Below are 23,228 nucleotides of genomic sequence, written 5' to 3' on the forward strand. Positions count from 1 at the left end.
AAATCTGAGCTTTCAATTCTAATCACTTGAACAGAAACAAATAATATAAACCCTTTACATTGATTTCAGATGGTTTCCTATTTTGACATGACTGAACGAGAATTAAGAAGTAATCAGAAACTGCTTAAAAATGTGATGTGCTTAAACTGTGGCCAAAGTGGACCGCTGGTGAATCAAAGTAAAAGGAACATTAATTTCTTTATCTGTAATTACCTATAAGATTACATTTATTTTGTTTGTATACTTTTAAAATAGTAAAATACTTTGTATTATTAAAATAAATCTAAAATTGATACCTTCACCCAAGTTGTCATTAATCATTTATGGAAGAAAGCCACTGAAAGGCACTCTGGTGTGCACATACTACCGTAGAGCAGCTACTCAAATAAGGAGAAATATCAGAATGTGCCATTATAAGCCATCATCTGAAGTAAAATAAAATGCATAGGAAGGGCTTTTAAAATAGAGATAGGGTAACTCCATGAGCTCAAATATTACCCACATGAAGGCCAAGTCTGTGGTGATGAGTCCTACCCTTATCACAGATTTCCACTAAGCTTTGAAAATCTAAATTTTTTTTTTATTATTGATGGCAGCGTCATAATGTGGTTGCACTATTTTTCAGCAGGGGTTCGGGTCTAAATACAGAACAATGTTGAAAGATCACTTGTTGGATGCTGCAAAAGACTTTTCACCTTTCAGAAGGAACACAATCCCAAACCTACAGCAAATTGCGGAATGATTAAGCTCAAAGCATAATCATGTGCTATATATTTCAGTCAAAGTTCAGATCTAAACCAAAAAATCAGCTACTCTCCATTCAATCTGACCTATCTTAAGCTTCAGTACTTTGCAAAGAAATTTCAGTCTCTCTGATTGTCTCATATCCCAAGAGACTTCCAGTTTAAAGGTGGGTCTACAACATATTGACTAAGGATGCACAATAGAACTGCATGCCACAGATTGCTAGGTGTTATGTCTGGGCCGTGCATACTGCTATTGCCAGCCATACCAAAATGCATAAAATTTCACCTCATTAACTTTAAATTTATGACTCCCCCTTTTTTTAAAATAGTCCCTAAAAGAAGAGAGCTTTGACTTGGCTGTATTTTTGTTTTCGGTTCACTGTGTAGTCAAAGAACAAACAGGGAAGAATCCATTCTGACAACTCTGTGTCACAGCAGATTCTTCCTATTAAAACCAGCAGGATGAAGATGAGCTACATGACAGCAATCGATTGGTCGGAAATTCTAAGGAGCCTTTGAATGAAATGTCTGACCAGAATGAAATTTATTCTTCTAGAGAAAACAAACACAGCTCTTGGTTTGTGGAGAGTATGCACAGTTTACACTTCACTGAAAGACCAGGAACACTAAAAGACTTAAAATAATATATGAATGTAACCTTTATTTATCCAGGTAGATCTAATTGAGATTCAAAATCTCTTTTTCAACAGAGACCTTAAAAATGTATAATTAAGCAAACAAACAAAGAAGCAGCTTTATGCTTAAGGCACCGCCCCTCCCTATTTTTGGTTTATAAATAAATATTATTTTCTCACAACATTACATAAATTGTGTATACAAATTAACAAGCAGGGAGTGTTACCATTTCAACATTTTTAATGTAAAGAAATAAATAAAAAAAAAAGGTTTAAAAAATCACAGTCGGCAAACATTAAAATGCAACAGCACAGCTTGAGAGTTATCTGGCCTAAAATCTCCTTCTCCAGATGTTCTACCCTTCACGCTGCATTCTTCGCACCTACGTGAATGGAGCCGGGCTCCACTCCAAGATCAGGTTTCTCCTCAGTGGAAAACACATGTTCAAGGACACACGCGCAAACGAACGCTGCAGTTCAAAAAGCAAACAAAAAAGACAGACAGGCACAGACACACGTTAAGGTTAAAAAAAGAAAAAAAATTAGTACAAAAAACACACACACACAAACACCCACGCACTCTTACAGTCATGGATTTACATACAAGGTACCGTGTGTAAACACACATGCAGTCAGAGCGCAGGCGTTGTTCTGACATGTGCTAAGTCCAGACGAGGCTTAAGAAATGAGGTGCAGAGAGGTTGGAAAACAGGTGGAGGAATCAACAGAGGGAAGCAGCAAGATGGCCAGGATGTGTCATGTGTGCACATGTGCATGCGTATGCCAAGATCAGGAGGTGCACAGTGTTTCAGCACCTTATACTAGGTCCCGGTCATTGGTAACTAGTCTGCACACAAACTAGAAGGCTCTTACACACACTTGACACTTTAAAGGAGGTGGACGCCATCCACACAACTTTGAGTTGCTCATACAGGTGCGTCATGAGGGAGAAGTAATCCGGCAAGACCCTCGAGACGTTGCAGACGAACGTAAAAAAAACAAAAAATGGGAGGTCCGAATTGGAGCAAGACAGCGTGAGGTGAGGAAAAGCGAGAGGAAAGAGGAAATAAAGAGGAGGACACTGACCAGAGTTTGCTTGTACCTCAGAGCCTTCCTGTCCGACGCATCTGCAGCCATTGACACACTGTCACTGACCCAAAAATAAACCCGGCCGCTTACGGGGAGTCTCAGCATTACCAGGAGTGCTCCGGACGTTCCCTCGCACGCACGAAAAGGCACACATCCTCTCATCAACATGTGCACCGACACACACTTTGTTACACACTCACATATTCGGACATGGTGTAAATTATCTGCGGCTGTGGTTACAGTAGCACGGGCTTTCCACAACGATATGGACCAGGCGGTGGTGGGAAGGGGGCCCAGGGGGGGCAGAATGTCACAGTTTAAATATTTCCCTGATAATTAGCAGAGCATTTTGTCGAACCTCAACAACTAATAAGCATAGTTTTCCCCTCTCTCCCAACCTATTTAAAAATAGCGTAGAAGTAAAGTCTTCACTTTAGCAAAATTGAACACATTACCACTGGTCAGAATTACTTTTTTTTGCATATCTGAATAAAATTGGGATTGCTGGTGCTGGGAAGCCCAATGTCTGGCGAGTTTCGTACCATTGGCAGAAACTGACAGCAGAGTACAAAGTGAAGGCAGTCTCTCTGAAAGTACTCAATGTTCTTCCTGTTCCAGCCTTAGAATCTGTAAATTGCTTGAGAAGGCTTAGTCATGGTGTCTGTGTTGTTTTTCAGGATTCCTGGGTTTAAACTAGAAAGCATAATACAGTATCAACCATCCAACGGCATTCCTGTTAGGGTTTTGGTTTCACAGTCAAGCATGCCCCTGATTTCAAGTTGTTCAGGACAAATTCAGCAGTTTTACCTCCTTCCGTATTGAATCGGTCAAGGTTTTGATACCCAGATCAAAATAAGTAGCCACTTTTTATACATCAGTACATCAGACGTTTGTTCATTGTTTAGATTCATTGTTTTAGCTGTTGATAGGTGTACAGAAATATTGTGCATTCAATAATTTAAAACTTCCGGCCATTAGAAACACAACATTAGCATCTGTACTTATACCTGCAACTTTATTGAACAGGGGAGAGGGGAAAAATTCCCTCACTTTTGTCTTATTAGAGTTAAAGGTTGCTCTCCAGGCTGTTGCATCATGGATTTAGTTTGATCCTAAACTGAATCTTCAGACTTATAATCGCCTACCCCAAGGTGTGGTGCTAGGGGGTGCGCGAGATGAAAATGTAATGGCGATTTGACAATGTTTTTTCCCCGCACCATGAAGACGTGTAAATAAACATTCCTTTGTAAAAATTAAAATTAAAAACTGTAAATTGAATAAATAAATAAAAATATATTCACATGAAAATGTATTTCTTTGGAAAAAATCTCCTACGCTTCATTTTAAGATTAAATATAGAGGAAGTTATCTCCTTCTACGCATTGTGCCGTATATGCGCACCTAGCTTGTGGCCTCTACTTCATTCTCGCAAATATGCTCAATTGGCTGAAATCAGGGAAACTGCCAGGTGAGACATCTAAGGTCAAAGTTAGTGATGAAGGAGAGGAACCAAGAGAGAGAGAGAGAGAGAGGAATCTGAGGCAACAGAGGAGAGAATTGCAACAGATCTGGGAGAAGAAAACGAGTCTATCTCTCTCGTTACTTCACGTAGTTTACGTCAGTAGAGGGAAAATTTTATTTGGGCCGAAAGTTTTATGTACAAGATTAAATTGAGCGACTCGGTCTCTCTATCGATTGTGCAGCACCAACAAACAGCGCTGCTCATGGTGTCTCTGGTCTCTGCTTCAGAGACCATCCAGGTTGTCTGTGGAGGTGTGACCGATCTGAGCATCTCCTTCTTTCTGTCGCTCCAGGCTGAAAATCCTCAGGATCCTGTTGTGGATGTTGTGTGTAACTTTATTGCAATTTAATTCAAATTATGTTTAAATTTTATTTCCATAGCCTTTGTTGTTGATGTTCTGTTATTGTAACTGCAACTGGAATTTTCTTTCTTTTTTTTTTTGGTGTGTGTGTTCTGGTCATTTGAACATGATTAAACATGATGCCTTTAATATGGCTATAAAAATGCTTGTTGCATTTTTTTTCTCTTTTTTTTGAAGATTGGGGATGCGTCTGCTCGGTTGGGACACAGAACTCGGTGCGCGGCTAAAAAAAGTTTGGGAACCGCTGCTCTTCATCAAGTAAAACTTTTTTAAAGTTGTCACCTGATCACATTTTTCTCCCATTAAAGTGGTGCCGATCTTTAGAATTCACTTCAACGAATAAAACCCACTTAGTTTCTGACAGAAGTGAATGTTTTCTTCTGAAAACAAAACAACAACTAATAAACTCTCCTTTCAGCAAAGATTATCTCATGAGTTCCGGTTTAAGACCAAAGTCCAGACAGGTGCTCTAAATAGTGTCTGGAAACAGGTGAAAGCTCTGGGCTAAATGAGGAGATGCAGGTGAAAAGGATCTACTTTATCACCTGATGGTGCAGGCTGAGGGGGAATCATTAACGTGGTCGGACAGGGAGGAACTAACAGAACATGTCTAAATGTACAGAATGAATACATAAAAAATAAACAGTGGAATAAACTAAAATGGAAAACTAATAAATAACAAGAAAATAAGGAAACTGAGGCATGAAATAAAACTTAAAAAACACCCATGGATCATGGCAGATGATTTATCATTTGATATTTTCATGACTGTTCATGATTGATACATACCAACATGGCGTCAACTGGACAGTTAGGAAAAGGCCTCTTTTTGTAAATAGGTGTGTGAGTGTACCAACTTGATTTCAGAACAAAGAGGAGGAAATGACTCAGCGAGTAAGGGAAAAGTCAATCTCACCGTGACCACGCCTTTAGCTTTGGTAAAATGACTGACTTCCTGTTAGTTCTTCTCATTTCTTGACAGCAAGGCCACAGTAAACGACCTGGCAGAAAACTAAGTGTGGTAGAGTCATGATGATATTGAAGGAAAAATGACAAATAAAAAGTCTTTGGTGTCAAAAGGAGCCCCAAGAGAGGAATTTCGGCAGGAAGGAATGCTTCTTAATCGTTAGTAACAAGAGCGTGACGTGTCTGGATCAAAGTTTGGTGGTTTTGGAAGGGCACTTCAACATTAAACACATATTTGTTTTCATACAAAAAACAACAACCCCGGAGTTTTATGGGGGACCTTTCAAAATGGTATACGGTTTGAAAGCCTTTTTATGGTTCTTAATGTTATCTCGGTTAACTACTAAAAAAAACACCTAGGCTTTTAATTAAAAGTTAGTTCCTGAAGTTGACATGGGAGAACAGACATGCTTTGCTTGTGGGAAGATGGGCCCCTGGAGACCCCTCCCTGGACACTCCGGGAAGGGCTGCTCAGTCTATTTAAATTGGGATTTTGGGCTGTGTCGAGCACACAGATGCTTACAATGGCCGTGGAGGAGGACTTTGGTAATATACTAAATGAAGCTTTATGGTAAAGTTGTGTTTGTCTCCCTTTGGAATTCCAATTGTAGTAAATACATGCATATGCGTGTTTTTCTCTCTGATAATTGTTTTCTTCCTTTGCTGCTAAATCTCCAAACCATGTGAGGCGGGCTTTAGTAAATGAGACAGGAAAAACTAACAGGCCGCCTCGTTACTTTGTAGTCCAAAACAGAGCAACGGCAAAAATAATAACAGATTAACAACGGACTAACATCTCAAAATCCAAAATCCCAGATCACTTTAAAAGGAGGTGCTGTGGATGCAGATCAGGAGCCAACAAGTCAGACTGACAGCAGACTGCAATGTAACAAGAGTGTCTTCAGTCAGAGGCTCCTTCAGCTACGCTGGAGGACAGACCGCTACACAACATCCTTGCTGCCGACTGTCATCAGCATCTACAGCAATGCTTTAAAGAAACCTGCATTATAAGAGTTACAAGAACCTTTAATTTCCTGCTGGGATTAATAAAGTACCTTTGAATTTAAATGAACTGGACTAAAAAAGAAATTAGCACTTTTGCAAGTCTCTGTAGCTCGGTTATATGTGTTGTAACATTCAAGTAGCACCAAGAATTCAGATTTCAGTTCAAAACAGCTAATTAAATCAAATTGTTTTATACATTTGCTTAATATCTAAGCTTAGATGTTAAGGGCAACACACCACAGAGGCAAATCTTTTCAGGAACTCAATGTATAGCGAGACGCGGCTGCAACCTCCTAATTCAAAAGGCTGATTGTACCGCCTTTACCCCCGAAGCCGTCCGTTTCAATTTTCATGCGATGCATGACGAGTGCATACAGTTCATACAAGCCAGATTGACGACACCCTGCAGGCAGGTGCTGAGAGTGACAAAGAAAAGGCGTTGGGCGGGATGTGGGTGTGGAAAACCTGAGAGCCAGACAGAAGTGGAAGGACGAGTGGGAGGATCGCACTATGCTGGTAACAACACAGAAGAAACTCCACTTCCAACAAACTTATTCCAGCTCTGATGGAAACGTATCTGCTTGTGGATTTACCTGCTGAAAACCATGGAGACCGAGAGGAAGAGCTGGAATTTACTCTACAGTTTTGACCATATAAGGAAATCCGAGCAGGAAACTATACATTTGTAGTTCCTGCCAGACAGACAGTTTAACACCTGAGCAGTCCGGCATAGGTGGCCAGGTAAGATGTAAATACTGGGGCTTTGAGAAGAAAAGAGAAGATTATGTCCTTGTCTTGTTTTTACATTTTAAAATGCAGTTCATTTCACAGTTGGTTTAGATTTAAATCTAACCCACAAACTGCTCTTGTCAGTAGATAGAATCCCTTTCACAACTTTGATATTTTCTTACATGATTATGTGCACACTTTCATATTCAGGGTAATTTTGCCTCAACCCACAAATTTGCAACAACTTTTCCATACATGCCTCCATGTCAGTACTACTGTACACACTGTGGGATGGCACTTTTTTTTATTGTGTGTGCTTGTACAGTAAGAGCTGATCCCAGTCGTAGCAGGACGTGACAGTCAGCGAACAATGCAGTCAAACTGGTTCAGTGACACAGATCCATGGCAAAAGCCAAACATCGTCTGTGTGACTTTCTGTGTTTTGCTTTTCCACAAATGCTTTTTTTTTTTTTGCATGCCATGTTGCACTTTTTAAGGACGTGTGCGCACATGAACTATTATAGGATTTGCGGTTATATATACCCTGATGGAATAGGATGATTCAGCATTGATCAGATGTTTGTCTGGCTGTTTTACTGATCCCAGAAATCCCATTGTATCACCAAGAGATTTGACATTTAACTGAGTTAAATAGCTTTGTTAATAGAAACAACAACATAACTATGATAAAAAAATTATCTGACTGGAAACAAACATTAAAAACTCCGGATATTGAAAATGTCTCATTATGCTGCTCCCCTGTTTTGGTACCGTCTGAATTACTTTTGTACTTTTTTGGGTTAGGTAGTTTCCCAAACCCAAGGACTGCTGTGAAATCATCTTACATTAATTATTTTTCACATTTCTTAATAGACTTGCTCAAAGCAACCATAAATGAAATCCCTTTCAGGATTTTAATTGTTTAATTCAGTTTATCTACTTAAAAGTCTTTATTATTTATTTCCAAATTTTAAAATAGATAATACAGAAAGCTAACTATTTTTCATAGAAATAGATGATAGGGGAATTGGGGCATGTGTGTTAGTCAAAGAATAGCAACAACATTAGATTTGATTCAACGTCTGTATTTTTATGTGATCCCAGACACTCACCCTTAAAGTTGCCCCATTGATCTCCATTTAAATCAAGTTATTGCTTTTGTATAATACTGCTAATACAGCATAAACCATACGTTCTATAATGTCAGCATTTCCTTTTTGGGAGAACTAGTAATATTTAAAATCTTTGCTGAACTTCTCCTATTGTAACCGGATGTGTGAATTCCTATATGTTAATATATAAAAAAGTCCCCAGGGTGAGGAAGGGGTGTTATAACCATTAATGACATGAAAGGAACTCCCTCTTCTCTGTGTTTTTACTTCTCCTTTAACCTCATGTTTTATCATAGAACTGCGTTTCAGTTCTGTTTTAGGATTGCTGCTGAACATTGGAAATGCTGAACTCTAGCTAATCTCTAGCATTGCTGAAAAGGCTGTTTTTTAATCTTTCCACTTTTTCCACAGGATGACATCCAACTACACTGATATTAGTCCCTGTCAACCAGACGACAGGCTCTGTAGTAAGTAACAAATGCTCTCCGTCTTCATCATCATGAACAATTTGTTTTAAAAGTTCTTCTGCTGAAACCTCTATCCTGTCTTTAACCTAATTTTAGTTTTAAATCTCATCTATCAACTCTCCTATTTCCACTCTAATCACTTGCTTGCTATTTTTCTTTTACTTTATGAAACTGAAAAACTTGGAATAGAACAGCTTGTAAACATCTTAGATTATAAAGCAGCATGCAAGTGGATTATAAACTCTGATGTAAATATGCTGGAGCTGACCCAACCTTTTGCTAATTAAAGAATTAGAAAGTGAGTTTTGGCAATAAACATGGTACTGTACTTGCATTACACTCAATATAATGTATCTCAGTAACTGGTCAATTACATCAGTAACAAATTGTCAAGGAAAGACCCTCTAATCTTGTCAAATCATAAAATCCATTTTTCACAGCCAGTTTTTCCCACAGATGTGGGAAAAACTGGAAAAAGCTCAGTGATATAGAAATGTCTTAGATTAAGGACTTTTAAATATTAACCATGGCAAAGTTAGATAACACCATACATAATTTCTGATATAACAACATTAGAAATAAGAAACTCAAAGTCATTTCTTCACAATTATTAGAATGATACCAATTTATTTGAATTTTAGAAGGTTTTCAGGGCAGCTACTGCCTCAAAATCAATAACACAAGAATGTATTATTTGTTTTATGAGCTGCAAATATAAATCTATATATGCTGCCAACTACCAAGAGCAGGAATTTTAAGACCCAAATTCAGCCAAGTGGAGACAGAGGTTAATATGAAAAAAAAGAGAAGTTAGTAATTAAAATAAAACTTTTCAAAACATAGACCATAGTCCAAGATGACCAAAAACTCGCCCCAAAAAAGTGAAGGGCATGAAAGATGAGGGTCCACAAACACGGACCAGAGCAAAGCCGATAACCAGCCGTTACTGAAAAAAAAGAAAAAAAAGAGAACACGTGGAGACGAATTAACCAGAGTCCGATCAGAGTCGATCCTTCACTGGCCCAATAAAGAAAGCAGAAACAGAGGGAATCAAACGAAATGAATGTCAGAACAGAAACTAAACATGGAGACCAGAAACTGGATGACAGTACGCGTCCAAAACACAACGCTGCCTGAGAAAGACTCAAAACTCCCAAACAGCAGGAGGCTGTGAGAGCAGGAAAACAGGAAGAACCCAGATCACAAAGGACCAGACTAACAATAAAACAGCAAGCTACATTTAACAAACTCTGAAACCACAGACTATAGATTTTCTGGATATAATTTGAATTGGTGTTTCACCAAGTCATCCATCTCATGAGGCAGCAAAGCAACCAAATACCGGCCCATGTTTGACTACAAACGTGGCAGTCTTCCCCATCCAATGTTGTATTTAGTTTAATTCTCGACTGAAAAGAATGGACACCTGCCAGAGAGGTCTACATTTATCTTGTCAGTCCACAGAGTTTTATTTTTTAGTTTTAGGAATGATTTGGATGTTTTTTTTCTAAATGTGGGCTTTATGTTCGTTTTGATCTGTAGATGTTTCACCTCGAAACTGAGGTATCGCTTCATCTGATAAAAAAAAACAACAACATATGAATAATGATCTGAAACACATAGGTGTGACCAAACAAAGCAAAAACAGTTTTCTTTTCTTTTCCCAGCACTGCATGAGGAAAAGCTGCCTCCCTTTTCCGTTTGATTTATTTAAAAACATAAAGAGAACGGCCGCTGAAGATCGCTGCATGCTTTTCCCCCTTGAGTCGAACATTTTAATGTATTTTGGAGGGATTTTTCAAAAGCTTGAATTCAAGGCAAAACAATGTATAACAAGAAGTCAGAAGAAAATGTTCAAAATATAGCCCTACACATAGAAAATATGAGAAAATAACTACTGTTAGAAAGCAACTTCTCAATCTCTAAATCCGACCAATGCCTAGAAAGCAGCCGTAGATAGATAGTGTGTGGTAAGAAAGATAATATCTGTATCTGTATTGTTTTTCATCATTAAGCAACTGCCGTTCACCCTTTCTCTAATAAGGGATTAATTTAGGGTTTATATTGACTTAAGCCTTGTAGCATTGACTGAGCAGAACGAGAACTTTAGAAATCCTTGGTAAACAAAGCATTGTTCTTGAAAGCTGAAGCCAAGCCTTTAATGAGCATGTCACAAAGTGATTCATCACATTCCACAAAGCTCATAGCATTCGTTAAAATGTGCCAGAACCAGATTGAGACTTTTTTTAACCACACCAGGAGCTTTAGATTCTTCTCAGCATCTAATACGAGGATTGGCTGAGCTTTGTGTGAAACAACACAGGGTGTGTAAAACCATGGATGTGATACGCAACGCCAGAATTAACATGGAATCAGTTTTATATGAACAAAGAGCAACAGTTAAAGGGCGGAGAAGGAAGTCAACATGAAGGTCAGGGAGCAGTCCAAGGAACTGAATGACAATATAAAGAATAAAATCATCAAGGTATTAAACGTCCCTTAATAAACAAGTTAAAGCTAGATATGCATTTAAAGGTTTAATGTTGCTGAACTGCATGTGTGAAATTCCTTTCGTTTTAACATCAAAAGAGGTCAATTATGAAAATATTCATCTGCTTCAGGAATCTGGATTAGACAAATGACTATTGGTGTGGTAATAATGGCTTTCCAGTGTCACCATGAAGTTTTGCAATTAAATCTGTAAAATGAGGAAAATGCAGGTAATCAAACAACTGGTGTATAAACTTTTTTTTTTGGTCAGTGATAAAGCAATTTAAAAATCCAATCAGATTTCTTAATTAACCTTGCAAGATCGTTAGCTAACTTCAAGATAATCTTCTAGTCCATAACACAGTTGCGTTGACTTAACGTTGCACTACACGATCATACAAATAAACAACAGATGCTTTATTTTTCTCTATTCATCAAGTTTTGTTCATGATTTCTCATCATCTGCTACAAAATCAAATGCACCAGGTCACAGTTAGTCAAGTTCATTCTGAGAGTTTTTAAGTAAGGAAAATGAGGTTTAAACGTATGTTGAGGTTTGTTTAAGACATCATGGCATTCAACATACCTTAATTTGAAAGCGTAAATAAAACCCCCAAGGTTTTTCATATCTGTCAAGTAAACTGCAATGCATTTTGTTGTGTAGATAAAGGACCAAGACAAAGTGACAATCAATTGTTAAAAGGAAATAAAACAAACAATTATTTTTCTTTATTTCTGCAAATATAAAAAAAAGTACATTTGTATTCAGGCTGTCTGTGTCAGTACTTTGTAGAACTGATTATTTATGCAAATACAACTTTAAGTCTTTTGAGGATTGTCTCCACAAGCTTTGGTCATCTTGATGAATAGTGTTTTTAAAATACTATTAGGGTGTGCTTAATATATTCTGCACAGGGTGAGAAATGCGTGTGAAGCTACGGCATGGCTGAACTTGCTAGCAGCTGTCGCCTCATTTGTATAATAGTCCTTGCCTCAGCTACCATGGACATAAGCTAGCTGGGATGTCAGGACAGTCAAAAGTCATGTAAATGTAAATATAGTCTACAAAACCAGCTGGAGTCAAATGACTTGTGGTATCACCCTTATAAAGCAGCACAAAGAGCAATGACCCTCATCGTGCAACCTTTACACCTGATACATTGTTTATTTACAGAAAGGCCAAAAGATATTCCTAAAGACTTAGTTTTAAAGTAATCTTTTAGTTTCACCGACATGTGTCTACTGACTGAAGTAATAATTTTTGGACCGATAGAGGAGCAATCAAGAGTAAGCACACAGCTTCAGTCGCTTCAGCTAGAAACCACTGATCAGGCCCGAAATCTGGGTGTAGTGATGGACTCAGACCTGAACCTCCAAAAGCATCTAAAGACAATTACAAGATCGGTCTTCTATCACCTGAAGAACATTTCCAGGGTTAAAGGACTGATGTCTCTGCAGGATTTTGAAAAACTAATCCATGCGTTTATTTTTAGTCAAATTCATTACTGCAACAGTGTTTTCACAGGTCTGCCTAAAAAGTGGATCAGACAGCTGCAGCTGATCCAGAACGCTGCTGCCCGCGTCCTCACTAATACTAAGAAAGTAGAGCACATCACACCAGTTCTAAAGTCCTTACACTGGCTCCCTGTATCTCAGCGAATAGACTTTAAAGGCATACTATGAAACATTTTTCAGTTAATTAATGTGTTCCATACCGATTTGGATGATTAAATGAGTCATTTCAGGTCGAACAAAGGTTTTCTCGGCCGCCCTGGGGGTCTGTGGGGGAAATACCGCACTTGGAATTGCAAGAGCTCACGGCCCGCACACACAGAAGTCTCGCTTTACGGCGAGAACTCCATGTATTTTTGCCCTGCCATTCACTATATGCACTCGCGAAAGCAACAACAAAGAACAGTGTGTTAACGTCAAATAAACATGCAAGCATATCGAGTTTTATTATTATTCCATCCATCCATTTTCCGAACCGCTTTATCCCTCATGGGGTCGCGGGGGTTGCTGGTGCCTATCTCCAGCGTTCACTGGGCGAGAGGCGGGGTACACCCTGGACAGGTCTTTATTATTATTATTATTATTATTATTATTATTATTATTATTATTATCTTTTTTTTTTTTTATGTTGGCGAGACACTACCGCGGCGAGGCGGCGGCGGCGGCTGCGGCTTGGCGAGGCGGTGGTGGTAGCGTCTCGCCAACATAAAAAAAAAAAATAAAAAAATAATAATAACAATAATAATAATAAAACTGGCGAGCCTCGCCAAGATTGCGCTGCGGGAAGCTTGATGTTCATACCTTCACTGTGTTAGTCAGTTGCGTTCGCCTGTCTGCTAAGCTCAAAACAACCGCGCCTGGCTTGACGGAGGAACCAGAACAGCTGAGCATCTTTACGACAGTGCACTTTTACTTTCGCCCTCTGGGGGGAGCCTCGCTGGAAAATCAACCCCAGTTGCATAGTATACCTTTAAAATACTTCTGTTAGTCTATGAATCCCTGAATGGCTTAGCACCTAAATACATCACAGACTTGTTATCAGTGTATCAACCCTCCAGACCACTCAGGTCTTCTGGCTCCAGCCTGCTCTGCAGAATCAGAACCAAACACGGAGAAGCAGCATTTAGTTCCTATGCTCCACTTATCTGGAACAAACTTCCAGAAAACTGTAAAAGTGCTGAAACCCTGAGTTCTTTTAAATTAAGATTAAAAACAAATTTGTTTAGGATTACCTTTGACTGCTCTAGTTAAACTGTTTTACTGAAACATCATTAGTTTAAGATTGTAGTCCAACTGTTTTTAATACTTGCTTTTAGTTTTCATTTCCCATGTTTTATTTTGTTTACATTGTTCTACATTTTATTCCAACTTGCTTTTATTCTGTTCTTATTTTCCTATTTTTTAATCATATAAAGCACTTTGCGTTGTCCTTGCACTGAAATGTGCTGTACAGATAAATTTGTCTTGCGTTGCCTTGCCTGGGAGGAAATACAAACGTTGTGGAGCGGCCCAGCAAGGGTCCTAACTTGAATGTGGGAACTGAAGATTCAGGTGATAAGGAGGCCTCAAAAACTTAGAACTAAAAAAAATATAAATACCAGTGGAACATTGCTTGGCAATGGCATAAATAAGAAAGGACTGTTTTTTATAATGGCAATAAATATTTTAATTGATTATTAAGAAAGGTATTAATATGTTTAATATGACATTTCTTTAACAAAGGAGTATTGCACAAGTTAAAAAGTAATATTCTTTCTTTCCCATACATGCCCTTTGCCTGACGTACGGAATGCAGTTCCTCTATTTACCGCAGTTGCCTCTATCGGCAACTGCTATAGTGTGATTCAGGTCATATTCTCTGGCTGTGTGCATGGGTAACTTTCTTACCTTAGAAGACATTACGCCTCTAAACAAAAGAGCTGTGCAATGGAAGTGGCAGATGCTCTTCCTCTTCCTCTTCTCCCATGTGCGTGCACAAAACTGGTGTAATTTCAACAGGTCACCAGAGGGGGCAGGCTTGTGCAAAAACTGTGGAACTTGCTCAGTGCACCTATAAAATATAAATGAGAACAGATTTCCCCCCGATTAATGCTGTTTTATTTTTTTCTCTTTTGAGAAAAATAAGTAAATAAAAGAAACCTTTATTAGCCACCACTGGGGTGCAGTTGATTGCACTGTTGCCTTGTAGCAAGAAGGTCCTAGGGTGAAACCTCAGCCTAGGTTCTTTCTGCACAGAGTTTGCATGTCCTCCCTGTGCATGCGTGGGTTCTCACCGGGTTCTCCGGCTTCCTCTCACAGTCCAGAAACATGACCGTTAGGTTAACCATACTCTCTAAATTATAGATAATGGATGGATGGAAAACCTTTATTACAATGTTGTTGTTTATTCTAAAATGTATCATTTATCATCATATCTTTACCAGACTACTGCCATGTCTGGCTACATATAGTGTCAACGTTATAATCACTGGTGGAAAGAGAAGATAATGTAACGTAATGTAATAGAAAGACAGGAATTCCTGTCAGCAGCAGGATCGTCCTCTTCAAAAGCCATTATCCTGTTAAACAAAAGAAATAAAACGCTGAAATCAGACCTGCGTAAACTTTACACTTACAAAGAAACTGAGCTGTTAGTGAGGATAATCTCTGTTGTTGCCCATTTTTGGAAATCAAATAGAACATTAGAACTTTGTGTGGTCTAAACATTTAAAACGCATTCGCATTGTCTTGGACCTGACGTTAAGACGTGTGTTCTTCTGCTTTTTCTCCCCACAGTAGCACGAGAGTATCAGCTCGCCGTGATCGTCGTCCCTGCGGTGTTGCTCTCGCTCACCCTGATCGTCTTGGCGTTGATTTTTATTTTGCTGTGCTGTAATCAGCGGACACGAGTCAGAACCCCCAAACAATACCAGTCCCCCCAGCACACCACAAACCACAGAAACACACACCAAAGCCAGCACCACAACCACCATCACAACCGCCACCCCAACCACCACAGGCACCATCTCCAAGGCATAGATGGTAAGCAAATAAACCAACTGATTTGATTTGATTTGTGAAATAATTCCTTCTGACAACACAAACAGATGCTATATTCTGCATTTTTTTTTTTCCTGTCAAAAGCGCCCCCAGGAATTAACCCTCTGGAGCATGAAGAGGTGCCGATGAGAGTTCAAAACACACATCACAACGTGAAGCCAACTCTGGCTGCAACAAGACATGCATCCCCTGAAAGGCATAGGGCAGCAGCACAACATACGGATAGAGACAGGCATGGGGCTGCAACAAGACATGCATCCCCTGAAAGGCATAGGGCAGCAGCACAACATACGGATAGAGACAGGCATGGGGCTGCAACAAGACATGCATCCCCAGAGAGGCGTCGGGCTGCAGAGAGACGTGGCTCTCCAGAGAGGCATGGGACTGTAGCGCCGCAGACATCCACAGAGAGGTCTTTTGGAAACTTAAGCAACGTCACTGCATTGACGCCCTCTCTCTCCGTGAAACCTAACGACACAATAGGCCTCTACAGAGCCCGCATGGACAACAGGGACGTCATCCTGAGGACACTGAAAGGTAAGCATGGCTGTTCCAGGTGGACATACTGACAGCAAACTGTGCATTTCTGATAAAAATAGTAACTGTAATGTCTCTAAAAAAGAAATTTGGACAATCAGACATCAATTTTAACTTACTTATAAATAAAACCCCCAGGTTGAAATGTATACCTTTTTTTTAATCGGTTCTCTTGTCCACCATTTTTCTACAGAAAATGCGAGCAACGATGAGAAACAGCACTTTTTGGGATTTGCGTCCTTCCTGGGAGGACTGGGCCCCCACCCTTTTATTCCTGCCCTGCTGGGTGTGGTGTCAGTACGGTCGCCTTTGGTAATCGTGATGGAGGAGCTGAGGCACAGAGACCTGCTGGGCTTCCTGTGGAAGTGCAGAGAGGTAGAGTACCGTAGTTCTTCTCGGACAGAATAATAACATTGCCACCTTGGGTTCACACCGATGTTTAAACTGTGCTCGGCTTGAGAAGGCGCAATACCATCTGTGAATAAATCAGCCATTTTCATTTGTTTAAAAAACCCCACATTGAACAATTGAAAAACACAAATCAATAGTTTTCTCACATCGTGGTGCTTATGGTGCACATACTGTACATACATACATAAGCACCACTATATATATATATATATATATATATATATATATATATATATATATATATATATATATATATATATATATATATATATATATATACGCACACATACTGTACATACATATACATACATATATGCCCCTTTAAGGCCATAACGGCTTCAACTGTCCACAAGTTTTTAAAACCCTCTGATGCATCAATTATGAATCCCTGAAATTTTTTTATATGTGTTTTTACTCTTCTTAGGGCATGAAAAAAAACAAATAAGAACTTTTTTTTTTTAAATTGAATTTTTCCAGGAAGTTACAGAAATGTCCACTACATTGGACTACATGCGCCTGAGCATGTAGCACTCAACACAAAACATTATGAATTTTATTGTAAAAAAAAAAAGAACAGTCTTGTATTCTGTTGTAAATAAAGAAACAATTGCTTCATTTTATGCTTTGAAAAAATTTCAACATATTTTGTTTAAATTTTAACACTATATAGGCACAATGTTTAGAACTGAATAAGAAAACCAATCACAGTCATAGCCAACAATCTTTAACCTGAATGTGAAAAACATCACTGTGGCTTTTCACAGTTCTATAAGAACGTAGGACAGTATAACCAAGTGCTTTTATTTGCATGTTGGAAGAAAACATGAACTGTCATTTTAGTCTCTGCATCTCCTAACACTTTGATGGTCACACTCCTAAGATGTATGAATGTTACCAAAGCACCCAGGGCAGAGTGGCACACAGCATTGCATGCAGATGTATTTGGTCTTCTATGTGCATGCAGCATCGTGGCCTCTGTTTGCCTCAGCCATGGAAACCAATTGCATGAAGCTGTCAACACACTGACCTTGAACTAATCTGAAGGTCACATAGACGGTGTGAGCTATGATCTGCCTTTTCTCAAAACAATTTCCTTTAGAAAACTCTTTGCATTGTTTGCATGATTAGACTTAGATTTTGGCTGTGGTGACCAAAAACAGTTCTTTAAACTTTACTGAATAACCAGTTCATTTATAAAGCACTTTAAAAACAACTGCTGGCCAAGGTGATGAAAAAAAGACTAAAAGAAATGAATAAAATGATACAATCTAGAACAAATAAAATAATTAAATAAAAGTTTGACATAAGTTGAAAAAGCAACATGGAAACTCATCATATACCAGATAAAAATAAAAATGACTAACTTATATTGGGTCAAAAGCCAAAAAAAGTGAATTTGGGGCCCATATCCAGTTAAGCCCAAGATTTGCTACAGAACCATTGGCTCTCTGGTTATATTGTTTATACTTGATATATAATTTTTTTCTGTGTTCAACATTCAGCAGTAGAAACTCACCTTTTTACAAATGTTTGACGTAATGGTTTCCCTGCTCAGAGATGAGCAGCAGATGTGAATTATGTTTAAATCATAAATTAGTTTTAACTTTCAAACTATAAAGGTGTTCCTTGGTATAATACAACTGCCACATTTTTCAACACGCCCTGCATAAGTTACATTTTCTGGGCTAACCAGAAAAGCAGGGCCATAAGGAGAAATGAAATTTGCTTAAACCTCAAAACATCCAGGAGATCTTACCTGAAAGTGCTTTGACTTGGTACAAATGGATTCTTATTGCACCCTTTTTCGTTCACTGAAGGGAAATACAAGCCATGAAATGACAGAAAAGAGGATCTTCACCATGGCAGGACAAGTTGCCTCTGCTCTGGTAAGTTGCACCGCTGTATTTCTGCTTTATTTGGTTCACTTCTGCATAGCCTCCTCATTTCTGAATTTCACCACTGCTCTGCCACTTTTTTACTCATATCTGAGTTTACCTTGTCCTCTTTCTCACCTCCTAGGATTACCTCCACAATCAGGGCTCTGTGCACGGGAACATAGGAGCTCGCAGTATTCTGGTCGGTGCCGACATGACGGCCAAACTGTGGGGCTTGAGCTCAGCTTATCACAGAACGCGGGCCAACTCCGCGGGGCTGGCGGACGACGTGGAGCTGAAGAAGTGGCAGGCGCCCGAACTTCTGGCTAGGAGGACGGCCAGTAATAAAAGTGACGTGTAAGTCTTCAAGTTCTCTGTAACAAACATAATGAAATCACGTTAGTTAATAATTACTATTGACATTTTTCTTTCTCAAGAATGATTCTGGGTGTTGTACATCAGGATGTTAAGTTACTTATATGTTGGACTGACATATTTGCTGCATAAAATGTTTTCATTGCACATCTGGATTTTGTAAATGCTGCAGTTTAGCCTGGTACTCACAATATTTCAGTTGAGTTACCTAATGTTATCTCACACTTATTTTGACAGATGGTCCTTTGGTATCCTCCTTTATGAAATGGTTACATTGGGTGAGTACTCTACACACACTAGTGAGCAAAACTGTTGATTATCAAAAATCTTATTGACTCCAAATTAAATAGCTTTTTGTTCCCTCTATGTAATAGATATTGTTTCTCAGTCTGCCGTCCATTCCTCTTTCTTATGTCACATAGCAAATCATATAAAGTTTACATTTGAACAACGTTGAACAAATCACTTTGGAAGCAAAATTCTTTTTTTCTGCAAAGAAATGGTTATTGTCAAAGTGAAACCAGCTAAAAACAAAAAAAGAAACGGCCCAAGATGAGGAAAAAAGTAGTAATAAGTCTAAAAAAAGCCAATGAAACTCAAAAACACAGACTGCAGGTGTCCATCTACGGTTAGCTGAAAACAGACCAGAACTTGGTGCTTCTAATGGCAAATTTACACAAAAACTGAAACAATATAGAGATGTTTCAAAGCGAAGAAAAAAAATTATTAAAATCTTATCTGTATGCAAAAAGATCAGGGGTCTCATTTATAAAACGTTGTATGGAATCCATATTAAAAGTGTACATACGGCAAAAAAAAAAGAAAGGAAAATGGCGTGCCTTAGAAAAGTATTCAGATTTATAAAACCATGCGCACGCACACTGGTACGTATTTTTCCTTTGTAGAGCAAAGCTGCACCTGAACATTTGCGTACCTGGTTCCGCCTCATGTTTAGCTCTCAACACGCCCAGATTCAACCACAAATGGTCAATGCAAAGCACCTCATGAATGCTAAAATGTATTAAAATGGGTCAGGGGGTCAGTTTTTTTTATTGTGGTTAAATGGCAATCATGGAGAAAAAAAACCCTAACAAACTGTGGGGGAAAAAAAAAATCACAGAGGAGTTTATTAAATGTGTAAACAATAAGGAAAACGACCCACTTCACCATCATCAGTACTCCCTTAAAACAAAATACTACATGATTTCTTAACTCTATCCCTCTTTCCCTTTAGGAGGGCAAAAAAAGAAAACAAAACAACCAAGAATTACCAATAACTGCAATATATAAAAAAAAAAAAAAAAAAAAAAAAAAAAAAAAAAAAAAAAAAAAAAAAAAAAAAAGGTGCTTGTCAACAGGCCTACCTGGTAATACCTGTCCAGACTTATGCTGGCTTATACGTTTCTCAAACTTTCATTCTAGCATAAATCTTCTTTCATGCTTACATTTCGGACATACCGGTATAACAAGTTCTACTGTTCCCTCTTCCCCACATTGGTCATAACTCCCTGTACAATACTTTTGTATTTTCAAAAGTAGAATGAGGTATAGTTATGATCAAATCTTCCCACTGTTTCCTGCCTTTTTAATCCTGTAAAACCATCTCCATGTTCTTCAACATCTCATCTTTTCTGCAATTCTCTATTCAGTTTTTGATTGATACTTTGTTTATTCTCTGATTTACTTTCACCTATAGTAAAGCTCTTCCTCTGGTTGGTTGTATTGCAACCATTTGTGTTACATAGCGCCAACTACTGTTGGCGCTATGTAACCCCGATTGAATTTTGTGTGGACTTTTATTTTAGATTTTGAAGGCAAGGTCAAATTACATCTGCTGATGCTTAAAGCCAAGGAATAAAAAAAACAAGTAAGCAAGTGAAAATTAGCTCAAGACTTTAGCCCATACTGTGATTCTACATGCTTCTTTGGAAGAACTGAGCAGAAAGAATGCCTAAAACGCAAAACTTACCAGCAGAAAATAATATAAACCTCCTAAGCAAGTTAACAACTTTGGTAAGAATATGTTCATCCTACTTGTGGAAATGCTTTAAAGATAGCCAACAAGTAATAAGATTGTAAAATAATGTAATAATTCTTTGCTTTTAGGTGACCCACCTTTTGCTCAAATCTTGTCGACTGAACTTCTGCAGTATCTCCAAAGAGGAAAAACTGTGAAACGGCCGACCAACTGCTCCACCATACTGTAAGAACCGCAGCAGAAAGCAGTCTTAGTGCAGAAACACATAGGCATAATGTTGTGTCCACACATCCAGATGTGGGGGGGTTAGGGGTTTGCTGTAGCTGGACAGAGAATGATTCATAAACTTAAATTAACATTAGAAAAATTACTCAATTATTTAAGTTATAATATAAAACTGCATTTTTGTAATTGATGATAACTGATTTGTCTGTTGTTTTTTCTGGTTATTCTCATCGCATCTGGAAATGTTTGGAGTAAATTAGTGAATATTAACCTTCAAGAAAAGGTGACTTAACCACCTTGTTTTACAGAACATTAGGTTAGAAATGATTAAATCCTGATAATGAGTTTTAAATATGTCAAAATACACAATTTAAACTTTACTGAAGACGGTTTATTGTTAGCATATTTGCATCCCATAAAAACATATTGTATGCAGGCCATACCTACTGTGGTATCCACAAATCTGTGGTATTCTGCAACTACAAAAGTTGTAGAAACGACCTACCATTCACAATAAAACATGCAAAAGTTGCAATGTACGCAGATGATACTACCGTGTATGCATCTACAAAATTAATATCTGGATTTACAACAAATTTAAACAATCAATTGAAAATTGTAGAGCAATGGGTTTAAGATAATACATTTATATTAAATACATTCAAAACAAAAAGTTAAGTTATAAATAACACATTCACTGAACAAGTAACAGAACTAAAGCTTCTTGGTGTCTATCTGGATAATAAACTGTCTTGGTCAAGACACATAGAAGCCGTTGTGAAGAATATGGACAGGACTTTAGCTTTAATAAGAAAATGTTATAAATTTTTGCCAGCTAATTTGAAAAAGCTAGCAGTAAGAACATTAATAATTATCTCTCAGCTTGACTACTGTCAGACAATATGGGCAAATGCAAAAAGAAATTATTCTTACAGGACCAGCATAAATACCATGCATTTAAAGCTTGGCTAAAAATCCAGGACAGGGTGTTAGCTTTATTATTATTGTCAAGATGGAAAATCTTAAAACTCCAAAGTCCACGTTTTTTGTTTGTCCAGTTAAAGAACAATTTAAACTCTCATGGATATGCCATTAGAGATGCAGCTGAAGAAGGTTTCTAATTCTTCGAGCAAAAACTAACTTTCTCAAAGGTACCTTCACTTACAGAGCAATAATAGAATGGCATTCTTTACCATTAATTCTTAGAAAAAATTCAACATTGGAAAGCTTTTTAGGAGCAAATTATATATGAGATGGTTAATAATTACACATTTTGTATGAATTATGATGATTATATTAATATGTATGCTTAACTTGTTATCTGTTATATATTTTTTTTGATTGTAACTGTACTATGTGTGTTTTTAACGATGAGTTGCTGGGTGTAAAGCCCATCTCCTGGGGATCCCAAACAATAAATTAAATGGTACAGCCACATTTTTTTTTTGTATTTCTTTACAGTTTTTTTTCACTCTGTTTGCAGGTATTCCATCATGAAATCGTGCTGCCAATGGACCCCCCAAGGGCGTCCCTCGGTACCAGAACTGATCAGGCTGCTTCGTGCAGGAGAGACATCAGCCAATGGGAGCACAGTTCTTACAGTGCCTGAGCCACTGAACCTGGAGAAGTACATGAGGGAAGCGGGATACGGAGAGGCGTTCAACTACGCCGTGCTCTGATTGGCTGGAACTGTCACCACAAGACACTCCGTTGGAGCCATGTTTTCCAGTCCAGCTGGACAAATTTGTTGAAGCACTAAAGACTGCTGCAAAGCAGCACAGAAAAAGGGGGATAAAGTTTATGAAATCTATTTGCATTATTTATGTGCAATGTTGGAACACTTAAAATAGGAAGCACAATGGTTTATTACGTTTTAGGTAACTTATTATTTGTAAATATGTATATTTTCTTGTAAATAGTACTGTGGTTGTCTAGGACTTTAAAGAAAAAAAGCAAATACACGCTATATTCTAATTTTCTACTTGGTTTTTCTTTAAAGACAAAGAAAATAAGTGTTGCTTGTTTTTTTCAGCTCACATCACTACAAAGAATCATTAAAATATAAATAATTTAGGACATGATGCATGTTTTACTTGCAGTGACCAAACAAATTAGGATTTTTTAAAACATTTTTTTAATTTAAATCAAGTTTTTT

General features: G+C 38.1%; 2 protein-coding genes across 5 annotated transcripts in view; one reads left to right on the forward strand and one right to left on the reverse strand.

The window, feature by feature from the left end:
* clcn1a (chloride channel, voltage-sensitive 1a) overlaps positions 1-2,571 on the reverse strand; it is a 48,288-nt gene extending 45,717 nt beyond the window's left edge. For all 4 annotated transcript variants that reach the window (XM_036145535.1, XM_021322265.2, XM_021322264.2 and 1 more), the window contains exon 1: positions 2,468-2,571. In XM_036145535.1, the coding sequence (XP_036001428.1) occupies positions 2,468-2,518 (51 nt within the window). In that variant the 5' untranslated portion in view covers positions 2,519-2,571. The remainder of the gene's footprint in view (positions 1-2,467) is intronic.
* A 4,261-nt stretch (positions 2,572-6,832) lies between these two features.
* Positions 6,833-23,020, forward strand: styk1a (serine/threonine/tyrosine kinase 1a). The gene is made up of 10 exons (XM_021322256.2): positions 6,833-7,065; positions 8,577-8,632; positions 15,410-15,655; positions 15,758-16,210; positions 16,404-16,585; positions 18,439-18,507; positions 18,641-18,852; positions 19,108-19,148; positions 20,977-21,073; positions 22,557-23,020. The coding sequence occupies exons 2-10, from the start codon at positions 8,578-8,580 to the stop codon at positions 22,750-22,752; spliced, it is 1,551 nt and encodes a 516-aa protein (XP_021177931.2). The 5' UTR covers positions 6,833-7,065; position 8,577; the 3' UTR covers positions 22,753-23,020.
* The last annotated feature ends 208 nt before the right edge of the window (positions 23,021-23,228 follow it).

Source organism: Fundulus heteroclitus, chromosome 13, assembly GCF_011125445.2.
Source record: "Fundulus heteroclitus isolate FHET01 chromosome 13, MU-UCD_Fhet_4.1, whole genome shotgun sequence".
NCBI lineage: Eukaryota > Metazoa > Chordata > Actinopteri > Cyprinodontiformes > Fundulidae > Fundulus > Fundulus heteroclitus.

Coding starts and splice junctions, on each gene's coding strand:
- styk1a (XM_021322256.2), top strand. CDS start 8,578: ATGACATCCAACTACACTGATATTAGTCCCTGTCAACCAGACGACAGG. Junction 8,633..15,409: donor ACCAGACGACAGGCTCTGTA/GTAAGTAACAAA, acceptor TTCTCCCCACAG/TAGCACGAGAGTATCAGCTC. Junction 18,853..19,107: donor GCCAGTAATAAAAGTGACGT/GTAAGTCTTCAA, acceptor TTATTTTGACAG/ATGGTCCTTTGGTATCCTCC.